Source organism: Catharus ustulatus, chromosome 5, assembly GCF_009819885.2.
Source record: "Catharus ustulatus isolate bCatUst1 chromosome 5, bCatUst1.pri.v2, whole genome shotgun sequence".
NCBI lineage: Eukaryota > Metazoa > Chordata > Aves > Passeriformes > Turdidae > Catharus > Catharus ustulatus.
This window is the reverse complement of record NC_046225.1, coordinates 75150638-75172062: the sequence shown is the minus strand read 5'-3', so window position 1 is coordinate 75172062 and position 21425 is coordinate 75150638. Positions and strand designations below refer to the sequence as shown.

At 52.4% G+C, this 21425-nt stretch overlaps 2 protein-coding genes across 4 annotated transcripts; one reads left to right on the top strand and one right to left on the bottom strand.

The window, feature by feature from the left end:
- The first annotated feature begins 130 nt into the window (after window positions 1-130).
- On the top strand, window positions 131-9911 carry LOC116996685 (shootin-1-like). Of its 3 annotated transcripts, XM_033060612.1 has the most exons (16): window positions 131-229; window positions 852-955; window positions 1465-1525; window positions 1751-1893; window positions 2088-2223; window positions 3292-3371; window positions 4554-4635; window positions 4715-4809; window positions 5374-5520; window positions 5774-5888; window positions 6868-6967; window positions 7113-7162; window positions 7906-8018; window positions 8120-8170; window positions 8979-9216; window positions 9313-9911. In XM_033060612.1, the coding sequence occupies exons 1-16, from the start codon at window positions 190-192 to the stop codon at window positions 9462-9464; spliced, it is 1707 nt and encodes a 568-aa protein (XP_032916503.1). In that variant the 5' UTR covers window positions 131-189; the 3' UTR covers window positions 9465-9911. The 3 variants fall into 3 exon arrangements, with proteins under 3 accessions (XP_032916503.1, XP_032916502.1, XP_032916504.1); XM_033060611.1 differs by lacking the exon at window positions 131-229 and having other exon boundaries at window positions 743-955; XM_033060613.1 differs by lacking the exons at window positions 131-229; window positions 4554-4635 and having other exon boundaries at window positions 743-955; window positions 4759-4809.
- A 1259-nt stretch (window positions 9912-11170) lies between these two features.
- TEX261 (testis expressed 261) lies at window positions 11171-18461 on the bottom strand. The gene is made up of 6 exons (XM_033060358.1): window positions 18332-18461; window positions 16871-16950; window positions 16489-16642; window positions 14748-14815; window positions 13459-13561; window positions 11171-11649 (listed from the first exon to the last, which is right to left on the bottom strand). The coding sequence occupies exons 1-6, from the start codon at window positions 18399-18401 to the stop codon at window positions 11534-11536; spliced, it is 591 nt and encodes a 196-aa protein (XP_032916249.1). The 5' UTR covers window positions 18402-18461; the 3' UTR covers window positions 11171-11533.
- Window positions 18462-21425: the final 2964 nt, after the last annotated feature.

Sequence of the window (21425 nt, the reverse complement as noted above, 5' to 3'; positions counted from 1 at the left end):
CACTTCCCCGCTTTGGGATCGGGGCCCCCCTGGAGGAGGGAGGGGAGAGGGAGGGGAGAGGGAGGGCAGAGGGAGGGAGAGGGAGGGGAGAGGGAGGGGATGGTTTCACTTCCCTGCAGGGGAACGAGGAGGCAGCGGCGGGGAGAGGGCGGCACCCCAAAAATCTGTGGGGTTTGGGGGGCCCCGAGCATGGACTGGGCTGGGGACGGAGTTGGGGGGCACCTCACGGGTAAGGGGGAACCTCGGGGGGGATTTTTGGGGGGTCACGAGTGGGGTTTGGGGGTTGGATTTGGGGTTAGGGAATGTCCTGGGGCATTTTTGTGGGGTCACAACTGGGATTAGGGATTGGGGAACCTCGTGGGGGATTTTGGGGGGGTCACGAGTGGGGTTTGGGAGTTGGGATTTGGGATCGGGGAACGTCCTGGGGGGTTTTTGGGGAGTCACGAGTGGGGTTTGGGAGTTGGGATTTGGGGTTGGGGAACGTCCTGGGGGATTGTCCCCATCTGGGGACACCTCACAGGTAAGGGGGAACATCCTGGGCATTTTTGTGGGGTCACAACCGGGATTTGGGGTTTGGGAATGTCCTGGCGGTTTTTTGGGGGGCTCACAAGTGGGGTTTGGGGTTGGGATTTGGGGTTGGAGGTGGTGAAAGTGCGATTTGGGGTCTGGGGGGGATTTTCCCTCCTCAGAACTGGGGGTTCAGGTGGGGAGAGACTCCGATCCCGAGGATTGGATCCAGATTCCCAAGGCCCAGGGGGCACCGGGGGACCCCCAACCCTGGGGACAAGGGATGTCCCCAATGCCACATGGGGACCCCAGGGCTGTGTCCCCCTCTCCTGATATCCCCACAGCCCTGGCTCGGGTCCCTGCAGCCATCCTGGAGTCCGGGAGCAGCGAGGAGGAGGAGGAGGAGGATGAAGAGGATGAAGAGGATGAAGAGGCAGCTCCTGGACAGGTCTCGCTTCCAGACTCGTTTTCTGTCGGATTTCCCTTTCCCAATCCCATAAATCAGGGGATGAAGGGGGTGCCCCATGTCTGGATCCTGGGGGTGACGCGGGGACAGGGCTGGTGGCTCGCTGAGGGAATTCCAACAGAATCCCAATGGAATACCCTGAGAGTGTCAACAGAATCCCAATGGAATGCCCTGCTAGTGCCAGGCCAATGGAATTCCATACCAGTAGAATGCCGTGCCAATGGAATTCTATCCCAATGGAATTCCATCCCAAAGCCATTATCCCAATGGAATTCCATCCCTATAGAATTCCATTCCCAATGGAATTCCATCCCAAGGCCATTCCGTGTCATGACAATGCCACAGCCATTGTCACACCATGCCAACACCGTGACATTTGCCACGGTCGTGCCAATGGAATTCTGCGCCAATGGAATTCTGCACCGTTGGAATTCCATGCCAATGGAATTCCGTGCCAACCCATCTCTTCATTCCAATTTTTCCCACCCCAGCACCTGCCCCTGGATCCGGTGCCAGGTGATTCCGAGGCTCGGCTGGCCCAGCTGGAGCAAGGTGAGCCCTGTCCCATCCCAGTGTCCCCAATGTCCCATTCCAGTGTCCCATCCCTGTGTCCCATCCCCCTGTACCCAGTTTCCCCGGCCCATCCCTGGGGTAAATCCTGCCCTGGCGCGGTGCCAGCCCCACTCCCAGCTGTGCTGGTTGGGCTCTGGGCAGGGGTGGCCGTAGGCAGGGCCTGACCCCCAATGTCACCCTGGTGTCACCGCGGTGTCACCGCAGCGTCGCAGGCGCTGCTGGCCGAGCTGGCGGCGCTGGACGCGCAGGTGGAGCTGGAGCAGCGGTGCCAGCAGCGAGCCCAGACCTTCACTGCCCAGCTGGGGACGGGGACAGGACCCCAAAATTGTCCCTTTGTGGGGACAAAGGTGAGGGGCACCCGAGGGCCACGGGGGGGAACCTTGGCTCTGGGATTCTGGGACTCTGGGATTCTGGGATTCTGGGATTCTGGAACTCTGGGATTCTGGGACTGTGGGATTCTGGGACTGTGGGATTCTGGGACTATGGGATTCTGGAATTCTGGGATTCTGGAACTCTGGGATTCTGGGATTCTGGGATTCAGGTGAAGCAGGAGAACGTGCAGCTGGAGAGGCTGAGCCTGGCCAGGACCCCCGAGGGGACCCCTGAGGTGACCCCAGAGGAGGTGACACCCCCAGAGCTGCCCCTGGAGGAGTCCCCTGCCCCTGCCCAGCCCCCAGGTGAGCCTGGGGAGTCACCATGGATCCCATTCCATGGATCCCATTGATCCCTTCCCATCCCATCCCATCCCAGGGATCCCGTGGATCCCATATATTCCATGGATCCCATTGATCCCTTCCCATCCCATCCCAACTCATGGATCCCATCTCATCCCATTATCCCATCCAATCCCAATCCCAACCCATCTCATTTTATTTTCTCATCCCATTATCCCATCTCATCCCAATCCCAACCCCAATCCCAATCCATCTCATCCCATTATCCCATCCCATTATCCCACCCAATCCCAACCCCAATCTCCAACCCCATTCTCAACTCCAACCCCAATCCCAACCTCAATCCCATTATCCCATCCCATCCCTTCCCTCACTCTGGCGCCGTTCCCAAGCCCCATTTTGGGTCGAGCCGATCGAAAGCGACACCGAAATTCGCCGGCGGTTTCCGACCCCGAAGCGCGGCCACTCGCGCTTCCCCTTTCCCATCCCCTTTTCCCACGGTGGCAATTCCGGCTCTCAGCAGCCCCTGGGGACATCCCAAAGTCTCAGGAATTCCCTGATTTCCCCCTCTGGGGTGATCCCTGGGGGTTCAGGGGGTGCCACCCCATTGTCACCCATCATTCCCTATGGATCCCATTCCAGAGGCAGATCCCAGTGGGGGTGTTGGGGTGGCTGGGTTGGGGTGGGGGCCCAGGGCTGTGCTGCCCTTTCCCAATCCTGTTTTCCACTTTTCCCACCCCTCATTCCCCTCTTTCCCACTCTTCTCCTCCCCCTTTCCCATCCGTCAATTCCCTCCCATTTCCCACCTCTCATTTTCCCTTTCCCCCCTTTCACCCCTCTTCCTCCTTTTCCCCTTTTTCCCCCTTTCCCCCTTTTTCTCCCCCCATTTCCCACCCCTCATTTCCCCATTTCCCACCATTTTTCCCCTTCCCCTCCATTTTCCTACCCTTCAATTCCCCCATTCCCACCCCATTCCCACCCTTTCCCCCCATTTCCCATCTCTAATTTCGCCCCTTTCCCCCTTTTCCCCCTTTTCCTTTTCCCCTTTTCCTTTTCCCCCTTTCCCCCCAGTTTCAGCTCCCCAGGATCTCTCCCAGCTCCTGGAACAGCATCGGGATCTCCAGATCCAGCTGCAGCATCTGCAAACACAGGTACCCCCAAACCCCAAAACCGCCCCAAACCCCCAAAACAGCCCCAAAAACAACCTCAAACCCCAAAACCGCCCTGAACCCCAAAACAGGATCCAAACCCCAAAACAGCCCCAAATCCCAAAACCGGCCCCAAACCCCCAAAACAGCCCCAAAAACAGCCTCAAACCCAAAAACAGCCCCGGACCCCAAAACAGCCCCAAACCCCAAAGCAGCCCCAAACCCCAAAGCAGCCCCAAACCCCAAAACAGCCCCGGACCCCAAAACCGCCCCAAACCCCAAAACAGCCCCAAAACTGGCTCCAAACCCCAAAAACGCCCTGAACCCCAAAACCGGCCCCAAACCCCCTTCCCATCTCCTCCTCATCCTCAGGGTGGATTTTTGGGATGAAGCCCCCCCTTCTCCCCAATATCTCAGGGTCAGGGCAGGATTTTTCTTGGATTTTTCACTGATATCTCCTGGATTTTTCACGGATTTTTCATGGATTTTTCACTGATTTATCCTGGATTTTTCATGGATTTTTCGCGGATTTTTCACTGATTTTTCACTGATTTATCCTGGATTTTTCCCGAAATTTTCCCGGATTTTTCATGGAATTTTCAAGGATTTTTCACTGATTTTTCACTGATTTCTCAGGGATTTTTCCCGGATTTTTTCCCAGATTTCTCCCCAGTTTTTCACTGATTTTTTTACAGAATTTTCAATTATTTATCCCGGATTTTCCCCTGGATTTCTCCCAAAATTTTCAGACTTTTCCCGGACTTTTCCCTGGATTTCTCCCAAATTTTTCACGGATTTTCACTCATTTCTCTGGGAATTTTCCCATATTTTTCCTGTATTTTTCCCGGATTTCTCATGGCTTTTTTCAAGGATTTTTTTCACTGATTTCTCCCAAATTTTTCATGGATTTTTCAATTATTTCTCCCTGATTTCTCTCAAATTTCTCCCGAATTTTTCACTGATTTTGCCCAAATTTTTCTCAGCTTTCTCCCCAATTCCTATTGGATTTCTCATGGATTTTTGACTGATGTCTCCTCGATTTCTCCCCAGTTTCACCGGGATTTCTCACGGATTTTTCATGCATTTCTCCTGAATTTCTCCTGAATTTCTCTCAAATTTCTCCCTGATTTTTCACGGATTTCTTCCAAATTTCTCCCAAATTTCTCCCGATTTTTCCCTGTGCAGTTGGAGCTGGAACGGGCGGAGCAGCAGCGCCTGCGGGCGGCCCTGAGCGCGAGCCAGAGAGCCCTGAGGTCCTTCAAGAGAGGTCAGCGGGTCCCCGTGTCCCCTCCCCAGCGCCACCGCTGCCACCCGAGCCAGCGGTGCCACCCCCGCTGTCCCCGCAGTGTCCCAGATTGTCACCCAGGATTACTGCCAGGCCCTGGAGCAGCTGGAGCTGGAGCAGGACCTGCGCTGCCACGCCGAGGCCTTCGCCCACCAGGTGCCACCGAGGGGTTGGGGACATCCCTGGGGGTGGCACCGAGGGGTTGGGGACATCCCTGGGGGTGGCACCGGGGTGACACCGAGATGTCCCCGCATCCCGAGGGTGATGCCAGGCTGGAAGGGATTCCAGGGATGGAGCTGGGTGGGATTTACGGCCAACCCCTCTGGAAGGTGACACAGGGTGACACCAAGGTGCCACCGAGGTGGTTGAGGACATCCCTGGGGGTGGCACAGAGGTGACACCGCTGTCACACATGGCCGCATCCCGAGGGAACAGAATGATCCCAGGATTCTCCCGCTGTGGTTTCCTGGGATGGATTCACCGCCAGCCCCTCTGGGAGGTGACACCGAGGTGGTTGGGGACAGTCCTGAGGGTGGCACTGGGGTGACACCGAGGTGTCCCTGCACCCCTGGCACCCTCGGCTGCATCCCGAGGGGATGGGATGGGATAATCCCAGAATTCTCCCGCTGCGTTTCCCGGGATGGATTCACCGCCAGCCCCTCCTGGAGGTGACACCGCGGTGACACTGAGGTGACACTGAGGTGACATCTCGGCTCGCAGATGCTGGTGCAGCAGAAGGAGGCGAAACGCCAGAGCTCCATCCTGCTCAGGAACGCCGGGCCCGATTCCCAACTCCTGGAAGCGCTTCAGGAATTGGGAAAACTCAGCCGGGAGCTGGAGGAGACGCGGCGGGAGCGGCGGGAGCGGGTCAGGGACTGTCCCCAACTTGGGGACATCGCGGGGAGGGGACATCGGGGACAGCCACCCCTCCATTCCCATCCCTCCCCTTTTTTTTCCCCATGGATTTCCCGAGTTCCCACACGAATTTCGCCCCAAAACGCGCAGGAATTTGGGATTTTTTGGGATTTTTTGGGGATTTTTTGGGATTTTTTGGGATTTTTTGGGATTTTTTTGGGGATTCTTTGGGATTTTTTGGGATTTTTTTTGCCGGATCCCGCAGGAGGAGCAGCTGGAGGAGCAGCGGGAGCAGCTGGAGCGGAGCCGGGCAGAGCTGCGGGAGGAGCGGGAGGAGAAGCGGGAGCTGAGGGAGAGGCTGGGAGTGATGGAAAAGGAAGGTGGGGAATTCCTGAGGGGTTCCAGAGAATTCCAGGGGGGATTCAGAGAATTCCAGAGGGATCCTGGGGAAATTCCAGAGGGATTCAGAGAATTCCAGGGGGGTTCCAGAGAATTCCAGAGGGATCCTGGGGGAATTCCTGAGGGGTTCCAGAGAATTCCAGAGGGATTCAGAGAATTCCAGAGGAATCCCAGAAGGGTTCCAGAGAATTCCAGAGCAGTTCCAGACAGATTCCAGAGGAATTCCAGATAATTCCTGAGGGATTCCAGAGAGATTCCAGAGGATTACAGGGGAATTCCAGAGAAATCCAGAGAATTCCAGAGGGATTCCACATAATTCCAGGGGGTTCCAGAGAATTCCAGAGGGGTTCTAGAGAATTCCAGAGGGACCCTGGGGGAATTCCAGGGGGTTCCAGAAAATTCCTGAGGGGTTCCAAAGGATTTCAGGGGGGTTCCAGAGGAATTCCAGGGGAATTTCAGAGAATTCCAGAAGGATCCTGGAGGAGTTCAAGAGGAATTCCAGAGAATTCCAGAAGATTACAGGGGGGTTCCAGATAAATCCAGAGAATTCCTGAGGTATTCCAGAAGATTCCAGAGGGATTCCAGAAAATTCCAGAGGGATTCCAGAGATTCCAGGGTTATTCAGGGAGAATTCCTGAAGAATTCCATAGGAATTTTAGAGAGATTCCAGAGGGATTGCAGAAGGATTCTGGAAGATTCCAGGGGGATTCCAGAGAATTCCGGAGGAAATTCCAGAGGAATTCAGGGGAATTCCAGAGGAATTCCAGAAATATTCTGGAGGATTCCAGGGGGGTTTCTGACGATTCCAGACCGATTTCAGGGGGGGTTCCAGAAGATTCCAGAGGAATTCTAGAGAGATTCCAGGGGGTTCCAGAAGATTCCAGAGAATTCCAGAGGGATTTTAGAGGAATTCCAGAGAATTCCAGCGGGATCCCCACCCCCATTCCCACCTCATTGCAGTGGGATCCCTCCGGGAGCAGCTGGAGTCACCTCGGAGCCACCCCCAGGTGCCACCACCGCCACCGCTGCCACCGCCCGCTGCCACCGCTGTCCCCGCCGAGTAGGTGACACCTCCCTGGCCCGGGGATATCCCGGGAAAATCGCCGGCCCCACCCGGATTGTCCCCAAGGGGCTGGCACTGTCCCCTGCAGGGGAGGGGACAGCAGGTGACAAACGGGAGGTGTCACCTGCTGTCCCCTGCGCAGCCCCCTGGCCGCCCTCAGGCAGAGGAAGGCGCCGAAAAACCGGGAGAGAAGTGAGTCCTGAGGGTGGGGACATCGGGAATGTCCCCAGAGTGTCACCGGGACATGGGGAATGTCCCCAGAGTGTCTGTGGGATTTGGGAGTGGGGACATCGGGAATGTGCCCAGAGCGTCACTGGGACATGGGGAATGTCCCCAGAGTGTCACCGGGATGGGACATCGGGAATGTCCCCAAAGCGTCTCTGGGATTTGGGAGTGGGGACATGGGGAATGTCCCCAGAGTGTCAACAGGACATCGGGAATGTCCCCAGAGTGTCACCGGGATGGGACATCGGGAATGTCCCCAGAGTGTCACTGGGACATCGGGAATGTCCCCAAAGTGTCACTGGGATGGGACATCGGGAATGTCCCCAGAGTGCCACCAGGATGGGACATCGGGAATGTCACCAGAGTGTCACTGGGACATGGGGAATGTCCCCAAAGTGTCACTGGGATGGGACATCGGGAATGTCCCCAAAGCATCACTGGGATTTGGGAGTGGGGACATCGGGAATGTCCTGAAAGTGTCACCAAGATGGGGGGTATGGGGACATCAGGAATGTCAACAGGACATTGGGAGGGTCCCCAAAGTGTCACCGTGTTCCAGGGGTCCCCCAGCTCCATTTGGATGATTTGGGGACAGGGTGGCACCGCCCGGGGGAGGTGGCAGCTCCACCCCGTGTCCCCAGCCGTGTCCCCAACACCCCGGGCGGTGTCCCCAGCTGTCACAGGGAGGTGACAGCGCGGTGCCACCCCAGCAGGTGACCCCGGAGCCGATGACATCCGAGCCAGGGCCGTGCAGGAGATGCTGGAGCGGATCCGCAGCGGGATCGTCCTGAGGCCGGCCCGGGAGCGGCCACACCTGCGCCAGGTGACAACGGGGACATTGGGGACAACGGGGACAACGGGGACAAGGGGCTGGGGCAGGCCTGGCTCTCCCGGGATCCTTCAGCCATTCCCAAATCCCCACAGAACTCCGTGACCAAGCGGCGGAGCGCGGTGCTGGAGCTGCAGGGGATCCTGGTGGGCAGCGCTGTCCCCTCGGTGTCCCCTCGCTGTCCCCTTTGTGTCCTCTTGGTGTCTCCACGGTGTCCTTGTCGTGTCCCCTCTGTGTCCCCTCTGTGTCCCTGCATGGTCCCCTCTCTGTCCCCTCTCTGTCCCCTCCCTGGCTGTCCCCTTGCTGTCCCCTCCCTGTCCCCTGGTGTCCTCCTGGTGTCTCCTGTGTCCCCTTGGTGTCCCCTCTGTGTCCCTGCATGGTCCCCTCGCTGTCCCCTTGGTGTTCCTTTGATGTCCCCTCTCTGTTCCCTCCCTGTCCCCTCTCTGTCCCCTCCTTGTCCCCTCCCTGGCTGTCCCCTGACTGTCCCCACCATGTCCCCTCGCTGTTCCTACCCTGTTCCCTCTCTATCCCCTGGCTGTCCCCTGGCTGTCCCCTTGGTGTCCTCCTGGTGTCTCCTCAGTGTCCCCTTGGTGTCCCCTCGGTGTCCCCTTTGTGTCCCTGCATGGTCCCCTTGATGTCCCCTCGCTGTCCCCTCCCTGTCCCCTCGGTGTCTCCACGGTGTCCTTGTCGTGTCCCCTCTGTGTCCCTGCATGGTCCCATCCCTGTCCCCTCTCTGTTCCCTCCCTGTCCCCTCTCTGTCCCCTCCTTGTCCCCTCCCTGGCTGTCCCCTGACTGTCCCCACCATGTCCCCTCGCTGTTCCTTCCCTGTTCCCTCTCTGTCCCCTTGGTGTCCTGGTGTCTCCTTAGTGTCCCCTCGCTGTCCCCTCGCTGTCCCCTCTCTGTCCCCTCCCTGGCTGTCCCCCGCTGTCCCCACCATGTCCCCCGGTGTCGCAGGGTGCCACTCGCCGGCCGAGCCGCAGGCGGAGCGGGAGGAGCCGGGAGCCGCAGCGGGAGGAGCTGGGATCGATCCTGGAGCGGCGGCGCCGGGCCCTGGACGCTTCCTTGGGCAATTCCACGGGAAATGATTCCACGGGAAATGATTCCATGGAGAATAATTCCATGGGAAATGATTCCACGGGGAATTCCAGGGCAGCACAGGAGCGGGATGGAGCTGGGATGAGGCTGGACACGGGTACGGAGCTGGCAATGTCCCCAAGGAGGTGACACCGGCACCTGTCCCCTCCTGTCCCCGCTCCCATCGCTGCCTCATTCCCATCGCTTTTCCCAGGAAATCGGGACCGGGACAAGGACAAGGACAAGGACAAGGACAAGGACAAGGACAAGGACATGGACACGGGCAGTGTCCCCTTCCGGCCCCGGGGCCTTGGTGGCCTCCCCAGGACGCGTCCCCTCCCCCGCCGGGCTGGGGACAGCGCTTAGGGACTTCATTTAGCGGGATGTCCCTGATTTATGTCCCGGGATATCCCTGTTTTATTTCCCGGGATTTCCCAGCTTCATTCCCGGGATTTCCCTGCTTTATTTCCCAGGATTTCCCTGCTTCATTCCCGGGATATCCCTGATTTATTTCCCGGGATTTCCCTGATTTATTTCCCGGAATTTTCCTGCTTCGTTTTCTGTTTTTCCTGCCTTCATTCCCGGGATTTTTCACCCTCCCTTCCAGGATTTTCCACCCTCAATTCCCAGGATTTTCCACCCTCTTTTCCAGGGATTTTCCTGCTTCATTTCCCAAGATTTTTAATTTTTTTCCTCCATTTTCCACCCTCTTTTCCTAGGATTTTCTGCTCTCAATCCCCAATATTTCCCCCTCTTTTCCCAATATTTTCCACCCTCAATTCCCAGGATTTTCTTCCCTCCCTTCCAGGATTTTCCACCCTCTTTTCCAGGGATTTTCCTGCTTCCTTTCCCAAGATTTTCCACCTTTTTCCCAACATTTTTCCCCTCCTTTCCCAGCCTTGAACATTCCCAAAAATCCTGTGGCTCCTTCCATCCCGCCCCCAAAATTTGGGAATTCCTTCCCAAAAAATCCCCACAGCTCCTCCTTTTCTACAACATCCAAATAAAATCCTTTATTTCCCTTGGATTTAAGAACACCTGGAATTATTCCTGGTATTTCTTTTCCTGGAAATCCCAAATCCTTCATTCCCCAGGAATTCCTTTGGATTTGTTTTTATCCTGGATTTTTTTTTTCCCTTCCTCCTCCAGCTGGAATTGAAATATTTAAGGCTGGGAGGGATTTTTCCCTGAATTTCCCTGAATTCCTGCTCCTTTTCCTTATGGATTTTCCAGGAGGAAAACTGGGAGCAGGAAATTTTCCTGGATTTTTTCCAAATCCAGATTTTTTTTTTCTGCTCTCCTTGGGGATTCCAGGGAAATTCCAGAGGCTGGGAATGGAAATTCCCATTTTTTTTCCTGCCCTTTCAATCATCTTCATCTGTGGATTTTCCCAAAAATCCTGGAATTTCCACCCAAAATTCCAAATTTCAGCTCCAACCTGGCCTTAGACACTTCCAGGGATTGGGAAAAATCCCAATCCCAATAAAAATCCTCAAATTCCCAGAGGAAATCTGGGATTTTGTACCTCATCCATAATTTTTTGGGGGTGTTTTCCCCAAATTTAAGGGGGTTCATCCCAAATTTCCTTTTCCAACTTTTCCAAAGGAATTTTTTTTTTCCCCCTAAAAAACACCAAAGGTTTGGAATTATCCCAGCTGGAATTCTGTGGGATTTGAGGTCCTTTCCTGGAATTTTTCTTGGGAATTCCTCTAAAAATCCCCTGGATTCAGGGAATTATTTAAATATTTAATCCTGGCTCAGGTGAAAATTCCAAAAAAAAAACCAACAAAAAAAGGAATTTTGTGATGGGAATGAACAAAATTTTCAGGAATTTGGAAAAGGAGGAAGGAAAAAAAATCTGGGAATTCTGAGCAATTCTTCTCTTCTGCAGGATCAGGAAAAAAAAATCTGGGAATTCCCTGGAAAAGTGAGAAAATCCCTTTGCACAAACTTCATTGCTGGAGGGAAAAATGGGAATTTCCAGGATTCAAACCGCCCAAATCCTGATTTTTTTTAGGGATTATTCCAAGTCCTTTCCCTCTGGAAAAATGAAGGGACAGCTCCATCCTGGCTGTGTGGAATCCTCTGGATTTATCCCAATTTTTCCTGGGTTTTTTTGTTTGTTTTTTTAATTCCTGGCTCTGTGAAACCGTCGGGAAAAAGCGGAAGGAGCAGCTCTGAAAAAAACTCCAAGGAATTGGGGAAATAATTCCCAAAATTCCCAAAATGGGCTCATCCATCCCAACATTTCCCATGGGATCATTTCCCAAAGATCAGCAGGGAAAGCTCCAAGTGTTGTTGGCACCTCCAGGAGTGTCCAAATCTGGGAATTTCCGAGGAATTCCCGGCAGGAAAAAGCAGAGAGAGGAGCCCTGGGCAGAGTTTGGGATATCCCAGCCCTGGATCTTTGGGATATTCCCAAATATTCCCAAAGCTCAGTAGATTTTCTGCCTGCTGGGCAGGATGGCTTCCTTGATGAAGGAGAAGATCAGGAGGATCCCGGAGCGCTTCCCGCGCTTCCCCTTGGTGAAATAATTGGAGACGACGTCGTCTGTGGGGGGAAAAAAAACAGGGAATGGGGATTGGAATTCCTGAGGGGATCAATCAGAATTCCTGGGTGGATGGGAATTCCTGAGGGAATGGAAATTCCAGAGGGAATGGGAATCAGAATTCCTGAGGGGATGGGAATTCCTGAAGGAATGGGAATCAGAATTCTAGAGGGAATCAGAACTCCTGAGAAAATCAGAATTCCTGAGAAAATCAGAATTCCTGGGAGAATGGGAAGCAGAATTCCTGAGGGGATGGGAATCAGAATTCCAGAAGGAATCAGAATCAGAATTCCAAAAGGAATGGGAATCAGAATTCCTGAAGAAATGGTAATCAGAATCAAAATTCCAGAGGGAATGAGAATTCCAGAGGGAATGGGAATCAGAATTCCAGGGGAGATGGGAATCAGAATTCCTGAGGGAATCAGAATCAGAATTCCTGAGGGAATCAGAATTCCAGAGGGGGTGGAAATCAGAATTCCTGAGGGAATCAGAATCAGAATTCCAGAGGGGATGGGAATTCCAAAGGGAATGGGAATCAGAATTCCAGAGGGGATGGAAATTCCAAAGGAAATGGGAATTAGAATTCTCGAGGGGATGGGAATCAAAATTCCAGAAGGAATGGGAATTCCAGAGGGGATCAGAATCAGAATTCCTGGGGGGATCAGAATTCCAGAGGGGGTGGGAATCAGAATTCCTGAGGGGATGGAAATTCCTGAGGGAATCAGAATTCCTGAGGGATGGGAATTCCAAAGGGAATGGGAATCAGAATTCCTGAGGGGATCAGAATGAGAATTCCTGGGAGAATGGGAATCAGAATTCCAAAGGAGATGGGGATCAGAATTCCAGAGGGAATCAGAATTCCACATGGAATTAGAATTCCACATGGAATGGGAATCAGAATTCCTAAAGGGACGGGAATTCCTGAGGAAATGGGACTCAGAATTCCTGGGGGGATCAGAATTGCTGAGGGAATGAGAATTCCAGAGGGAATCAGAATCAGAATTCCTGAGGGGATGGGAATCACAATTTCAGAAGGAATGGGAATCAGAATTCCAAAGGAGATGGGAATCAAAATTCTAGAGGGAATGGGAATTCCAGAGGCAATCAGAATTCCACATGGAATGGGAATCAGAATTTCTGAGGGAATGGAAATTCCTGAGGGGATCAGAATTCCTGAGGGGATGGGAATTCCAAAGGGAATGGGAATCAGAATTCCTGAGGGGATGAGAATCAGAATTCCTGGCAGAATGGGAATCAGAATTCCAGAGGGGATGGGAATTCCTGAGGGGATCAGAATTCCTGAGGAGATGGGAAGCAGAATTCCTCAGGGAATCAGAATTCCAGAGGGACAGCACACAGGGAGTGGATTTCCACTGGGAAAGGGGAGATTTGGGCTGGGATTTTGGGAAGGAATTCCTGCCTGGGATGGAATTCCCAGAGAAGCTGTGGCTGCTCCTGAATCCCTGAGAATGGCCAAGGAAAGCTGGGAATGGGGGATTGGGTTTCTGGGGCAATCAGGTATCCCAAATTTCTGGGATTCTCCAGGGATTCTGAGCACACCAGGATCCAAAATTTCTGGGATTCTTTGGGATTCCCAAATCCCAATCCCAATCCCATCCCATCCCAATCCCAATCCCATCCCATCCCATCCCATCCCATTCCCTTTCCCTTTCCCAATCCCAATTCCAATCCCATCCCAATCCCAATCCCAATCCCAATCCCATCCCATCCCATCCCATCCCAATCCCAATCCATTCCCATCCCATTCCCATCCCAATCCCATCCCAATCCCAATCCCATCCCATTCCCACCTCCTGGCTGCACTGTTGAGGGCAGGACGTTCTCCCCGGCCGACAGCGACACGAAGAAGGCGAAGGGGATCAGCCACAGGCAGAAGGTGAAATAGGCCAGGACCTGCAGAATTCCCAAAATTCCCAAAATTTCCCAAATTTCCCAAAATTCCCCAAAATTCCAGCCCGGAAATCCCAAAATTTCATCTCAAAAATCGCGAAATTCCAGCCCGGAAATGGCAAAATTCGGTTTGAAAAATCTGCTCAGGATGTTCACAAATTCTTCCTGATTTATCCCCCCTTGATTCCCAGATTTTAATTAATTAAGAAATAAAAAGAAAGAAATTTAAATTAATTAAGAAATGAAGAATTTTTTAATTAATTGAGTCATTAAATTAAATTCTCATGGAAAAATTAATTTATTTCTCTCCATTATTCCCAAGGAATTCAAGGAAAAGAAAAGAGCCAAGGTGGGATCAGCTCCCAAATTCCTCCTGATTTTTCATTTTTAATTCCCAGATTTTAATTAAATTAATTAATAAATAAAGAATTTTTTAATTAATTAAGGGATTAATTAAATTAAATGCTCATGGAAAAATTAATTAAATCCTTTCCATTATTCTCAAGGAATTCAATTTAAAAAGAGCCAGGATGGGATCAGCTCTCAAATTCTTCCTGATTTTTCATTTTAATTCCCAGATTTTAATTAAATCAATTAATAAATAAAGAATTTTTAAATTAATTAAGGAATGTATTACATTAAATTCTCATGGAAAAATTAATTAAATCCTTTCCATGATTCCCAAGAAATTCAAGGAAATTGAAATTCCCAAATTCCCAATCCAGGATTAAATTCCATTAAAAAATAAAACCAAAACTTCATGAAAAAAATTGGATTTTCCTGGATTTTGATGGAATTTTGCCCATGGAATTAGAGCAAAAAAATGAGGAATGGGAATTCCCAATGAGGGAAAAGATTTGATAAAAAGCTGGAATTTAAATGATATTTTTTCTTTTTTTTTCCTATTTTTTTTAGCATTTTGGAAATCAATTATGATTGATTTTCCACATTCCTGGAATTTCCTAGGAAAAAAAAACCCCAAACTTTGAATTTCAGAAGCTCAGGAAATCCCCAAAAAATTTAAAAAATATTTTTGAAAAAAAAAATAATCCAGGGATTTTAATTTTAATTTTAATTTTAACAGAAATCCAGAAGTGCTGAGTTTAAAATTTTGGATTTTCCTGCTGGGGGAAAATTGGGAATTTTGGGATTTTGGGGATTTTTTTTTTTGCTTCCCAAAAGATCTCACCTCAGAGAAGAGGTAAAATTCCTCAGCAAAGTATTGGAATGCCAGGTAGTGATTGACCACGACCAGAACTGCCAGGAAAAAACAAAAAAAACAAAAATTAGGGAAAAAAATCAAGATCAGAACATTCCAGAAGAAAAAATCCCAAATTTTGGAGCCCTCCCCACAAGCTGGGTTGGGAATTTTTAATTTAAGGGGTTCAGAGAGCTCAAATTTCTGGGATTTTTTTTTCCCCACACAAAATTTGTGGGAATTTCAGAGTTTTTAGGATTTTCAATTTTTGGGATTTTCAGGAGCAACCAGACATCCCAAAATCCCAAATTTATGGGATATTCTGAGCCTTGGAAATCCCAAAATCCCAAATTTTTGGGGCACCAAGAACCCACAATTCCTAAAATTCTCTGGATTTTTGGGGACTCCCAAGGATCCCAATTTTTTTGGATTCTTTCAGTCTTGGAAATCCCAAAATCCCAAATTTCTGGGATATTCTGAGCCTTGGAAATCATAGAAATACAAAATTTTTGGGGTAACCAAGAACCCCCAATTCCTGGAATTCTCTGGATTTTTTGGGATTTCAGCTCCCTCACAACCCAAACCAGTCTGGAATTCCATGAGGGTGCCCAAAATTTCCAGGAAATTCCAGAAAATCCCAGAATTCCCAGGAAATCCCAGCATTCCCAGCAATCCCAGAATTCCCAGCAATCCCACAATTCCCAGCAATCCCACAATTCCCAGCAATCCCACAATTCCCAGGAAATCCCACAATTCCCAGCTCCCAGCCACATCATTCCCAAAAGTTCAAAGTCCTTCCTGGTGCTGGCAGAATTCCCAAACTTTTAACTCCTCAATTCCTGGGATTCTCCAAAGGTTCAGGAATCCCAAATTTCTGGGACAATCTGAACCTTAAAAAGCCCCAAAAATCCCAAATTTCTGGGACATTCTGAACCTTAAAAAGCCCCAAAAATCCCAAATTTCTGGGACATTCTGAGCCCTTGGAATCCCAAATTTCTGGGACATTTTGAGCCCTTTGTGAACCCCAAAAATCCCAAATTTCTGGGACAATCAAGAACTCCCAATCCCTGGAATTCTCAGCCTTGGAGCACCCAGCAATCCCAAATTCCTGGGACATTTTGAGCTCTTGGAGATCCCCAAAAATCCCAAATTCCAGGGACATTTTGAGCCCTTGGAATCCCAAATTTCTGGGACATTCTGAACCTTAGAAAGCCCCAAAAATCCCAAATTTCTGGGACATTTTGAGCCCTTGGTGAACCCCAAAAATCCCAAATTTCTGGGACATTCTGAGCCCTTGGAATCCCAAATTCCTGGGACATTTTGAGCCCTTTGTGATCCCCAAAAATCCCAAATTTCTGGGACAATCTGAACCTTAGGAAGCCCAAAAAATCCCAGATTTCTGGGACATTTTGAGCCCTTGGAGCTCCAGCAATCCCAAATTCCTGGGACATTTTGAGCCCTTGGAGCTCCCAAAAATCCCAAATTCCTGGGACATTCTGAGATATTGGGAAGCCCCAGGAATCCCAAATTCCTGGGACATTTTGAGCTTTTGGTGATCCCCAAAAATCCCAAATTCCTGGGAAATTTGAGCTCTTGGAGAGCCCCAAAAATCCCAAATTCCTGGGACACCCCAATCCCTCAGCAAACCCCGACAACCCCAAACTCCTGGAGCCTTTTTGAATCACTCAGGAAACCCCAAAAATTCCCCAAAAAATTGGATTTGAGGCCTGACCACAGCTCAGGATGAAGTTGGAGGAGGTGAGCACGATGAAAGGAAAAGTCTGGAGCAATCCAAAATACACCAGGTTGGTGAAGAGCCCCATCCCCACCAGGAACGCCGGGAATTGCTCGAACAGGTACAGCCCCACCAGCACTGCTGAGGAAAACTGGGGAGGAAAAAAGGAGAAAAAATGGGATTAACACAGGAATTCTGCATTGCCAGCATGAGAAATTTCACCCTCAGTGGGATGGGATCAACATTTCCCACACAATTTTTTTGGGGAATTCGGCGCTCGCTTCGCAGATTTTTTTCAGAATTTTTTTTTTCCCCCCAGATTTTTTTTTTTTTTTCCCAGATTTTGTTGGGATTGGCAGCTGGGATTGGCAGGACTCACCCAGATCATGTATTTGATGATCCTCCTGGTGACCACGGTGTATTCCTCGATCAGTTCTGCCAGGTAGTAGAGCCCGGCCGCTGCGGGGACAGCACGGGGACAGCGATGGCACCGCGGGGTGGCACCGACCCACGGGGGATGGGGGGGACTTCAGGGGGTCCCAAATCCCAAAGTTCCCACACAGGGATGTGGGAGAACTCAGGGACAGGCAGTGACCCCAAATGTTGGGGACATTCTGAGGGTTTGGGTACACCTGAGGATCCCAAATCTTGGGGACACTCTGAGGGCTCAGGGACACTCAGGGACTCCCAATGTTGGGGACACTCTGAGAGTTTGGGGACAGCCAGGGATCTCAAATATTGGGGACATCCTGAGGGTTTGGGAACACAAAGAGAGCCCCAGATTTTGAGGACATTATGAGGGTTTGGGGACAGCCAGGGATCCCAAATCTTGGGGACATTCTGAGGATTCAGGGACACTCAAGGACTCCCAGTGTTGGGGACACTGAGGGTTTGGGGACAGCCAGGAACATCAAATCTTGGGGACATCCTGAGGGTTTGGGGACACTCAGGGACTCCCAGTGCTGGGGACATCCTGAGGGTTTGGGGACACAAAGAGACCCCCAGATTTTGGAGACATTCTAGAGGTTTGGGGACACGCAGGAACATCAAATGTTGGGGACACTCTGAGGGTTTGGGGACACCCACAGACCTCAAATCTTGGGGACATCCTGAGAGCTCAGGGACACCCAGAGACCTCCAAAATCCTGGGGACACTCTGAGGGTTTGGTGACACTCAGGGACACCAAGTGTTGGGGACACTCTGAGGGTTTGGGGACAGCCTGGGATCCGAAATCTTGGGGACATCCTGAGGGTTTGGGGACACAAAGAGAGCCCCAGATTTCGGGGACATTATGAGAGTTTGGGGACACTCAGGGACACCAAATCTTGGGGACACTCTGAGGGCTTGGGGACACTCAGGGACTCCCAGTGTTGGGGACATCCTGAGGATTTGGGGACACAAAGAGACCCCCACGGCTTGGGGACACTCAGGAACATCAAATGTTGGGGACATCCTGAGGGTTTGGGAACACCTGAGGATCCCAAATCTCGGGGACATCCTGAGAGCTCGGGGACACCCAGAGACCCCAAAATCCTGGGGACACTCTGAGAGCTCAGGGACACCCAGGGACCCCAAAATCCTGGGGACACTCTGAGAGCTCAGGGACACCCAGGGACCCCACAAACCTTGGGGACACTCTGAGAGCTCGGTGGCACCCAGAGACCCCAAACCTTGGGGACCCTCTGAGCCCTTGGAGACACCCAGAACCCCAAACCCTTGGGGACATCCCGGGGCTCCCCCTTCCCCTCAGCGCTTCCCCTCCACCCCCCATCCCCCGCTATATCGCGACAGGCCCGGAGCGGGCCCAACCCCGTCGCGCACGTCCCGGGGCGCTCTCACCGATGGCCAGGGTGACAAAGGCCACCTGCACGAGCAGGGACAGCCAGCTGAGCACGTACATGAACCACATGGCGGGGCCGGGGCCGCTCCCGGGGCCGCTCCCGCTCCGGGCCCGGCGCCGCTCCCGGCAGCGCGCGGCACCGGAACCAACGAGACGCGGGGATGGAGCGACACGGGAACCAGAGAGACGCGGGGATGGAGCGGCACCGGAAGTAGCGAGACGAGGGGAGAGAGCGCCGCCGGAAGTAGCGGGACTCTATACTAACCCGCAACAGCGCCCCCTGCAGGCTCGGAGGACTCGGCATAGGAAGGGCGCTAAATGGGATGAGGGGGAGCCCCAAAAATGTTTGTGGGGACCCCAAAAGTGTTTGTGGAGACCCCAAAAGTGTTTGTGGAGACCCCAAAAGTGTTTGTGGGGAGCTCGGAGATGGGAGGAGATCTTCCCTAAAGTCTGCAGTAAAAATTGAGTCCTCCAATTGTGAGGGGAAACCCAAAACGCTGTTAGTAGGATGTACAGGGACCCCAAAACACGACAGGGACCCCAAAATGTTCAGTGACCCCAAAACACGGCAGGGGTCCCTGATCTGTACAGAGACGCACCCCAAAACTGTGCAGGGGACCCCAAAAATCTCCAAGCCCCCCCAAAGTGTGAAGGAAACCCCAAAACACGCAGGGACCCCCCCAAAATTGTACGAGAACCCCAAAATTGTACCAGGATCCCAAAACACGGCGGGATCCCCTATCTATAGGGGGACCCCCAAAAGTAAAGAGTGCAAGGAACCCCAAAACCCCACAGAAACCCCAAACCGCAAGGGGACACCCCAAAACCATTTAGGGGACCCCAAAACCCGCACTGGGTTGTGCTGGGAGGGGTTTGGGGTGCAGGTTTTGGGGTCCTGGAGGTTCATTTTGGGGTGCTCGTTTTTGGGGTACTTGGGTTCGTTTTTGGGGTCCTGGAGAGCTCATTTTGGGGTGCAGGGTTTCATTTTTGGGGTGTTCATTTTGGGGTGGTGCAGGTTCATTTTGGGGTGGTGCGGGTTCATTTTGGGGGTGCTGGGGATGATTTTGGGGTGGTGAGAGTTTCATTTTTGGGGGATTCATTTTGGGGTTATGGGGGTGCAGAAAAAGTGGTTGACAAAGTGGGGGGGACAAAATGGGGGACAAAAAAAGAAGGGGCAAAATGGGGGGGACAAAAGGAAGGGGACAAAAAGGGGGACACAAGGGAGGGGACAAAGTGTCGGGCGGGCGCTAACGCGACCTGGCACGTGCGGGGACGGTGACCGGGGGGGCTCGGGGACACTGCGGTGACCGGGGGGTGACCGAGGGGTGACCCCGAGAGCGCCGCGGGGAAAGGAGATGGGGACAGGGACAGGGACAGGGATGGGGACAGGGATGGGGACAGAGAATGGGGCAGGGACAGATGTGGGACAGGTTTGGGGACAGGGATGGGGACAGATGTGACACAGGTGTGGGGCGGGTTTGGTGACAGGTTTGGGGACAGGGACAGGTTTGGGGACAGGGAGCACCTCCGGCTCCTTTTCTCCCCTCTCTGAGCTGCCGGGGAGGCACCGAGACCCCTCCCGATCCCTCCCGATCTCTCCCGATCCCACTCCGAGCCTGGAAATCCGGGATAAATCCCTGGAATTCTCTGGGAGCTCTTTGGGACGGTCACGCTCCGCATTTTTGGGGGTTTCCCCATCTGTCCCCGTGTTCTCCCCGCCCGGATTTTCCCGTTTTCCCCATAAATCCTTTTTTTTTTTTTTTTTTTTTCTGTCCTTTTGGGGAGCAACCTAAAGGACTCCAAAATCCCAAAACTCCAGGTACCCCAAATACCCCAAACACCACAGGAACCCCAAATACCCCAAAACCCCGAGCACCCCAAAACCCCAAGCACAACAGGAACCCAAAACACCCCAAAACCCTGAGAACCTCCAACTCCCCAAACACCCTGAGCTCCCCAAACCCCACAGGAACCCCAAATACCCCAAAATCCCGAGCACCCCAAGCACTCCAAACACCTTGAGCACCTCCAACCCCATAGGAATCCCCAAACCCCAAACACGACAGGAACCCCAAAACCCCACAGGAACCCCAAATACCCCAAAATCCCGAGCACCCCAAGCACCCCAAACTCCCCAGGAACCCCAAAACCCCTAAATCCCGAACACCCAAATACCCCGAGCACCTTGAGCACCCCAAACCCCAAAATCCCGAGCACATCAAGCACCCCAAACACCCTGAGCACCTCCAACCCCACAGAAACCCCAAATACCTCAAAATCCCGAGCACCTTGAGCACCCCAAACCCCAGAGAAACCCCAAACCCCACAAACCCCACAGAAACCACAAACCCCAAAATCCCGAGCACCCCGAACACCCCAAACACCCTGAGCACCCCAAACCCCACAGGAGCCTCAAAATCCCAAACACCCCAAAATCCCGAGCACCTTGAGCACCCCAAACCCCAAAATCCAGAGCACACCAAGCACCCCAAACCCCACAGGAACCCCAAACCCCGAGCATCCCAAACACCCTGAGAACCCCAAACCCCACAGGAACCCCAAAACCCCAAATACCCCGATCACCTTGAGCACCCCAATCACCACAGAAACCCCAAACCCCAAAATCCCGAGCACCTCAAACACCCCAAATCCCACAGAAATCCCAAATACCCCAAAACCACGAGCACCCCAAAACCCCGACCACAACAGAAACCCCAAACACCCCAAAACCCCACAGAAAACCCAAACCCCACAGAAACCCTAAACCCCAAACCCCACAGAAACCCCAAACCCCACAGAAACCCCAAACTCCAAACCCCGAGCACCCCAAACACCCTGAGCACCCCAAACCCCACAGAAACCCCAAACCCCAAAGAAACCCCAAATACCCCAAAATCCCGAGCACCCCAAACACCCTGAGCATCCCAAACCCCAGAGAAACCCCAAATCCCGAGCACCCAACCCCCCCACACATTTCCCCTCCCCGTCCCCCCCAAATCCCCCATTACCCATCCACAACCCTCCGACCTCTCCCAGCTATTTTTAACTCTATTTCCCTTTTTTTTTATAGGATTTTTTCTGCCTTTTCCCATT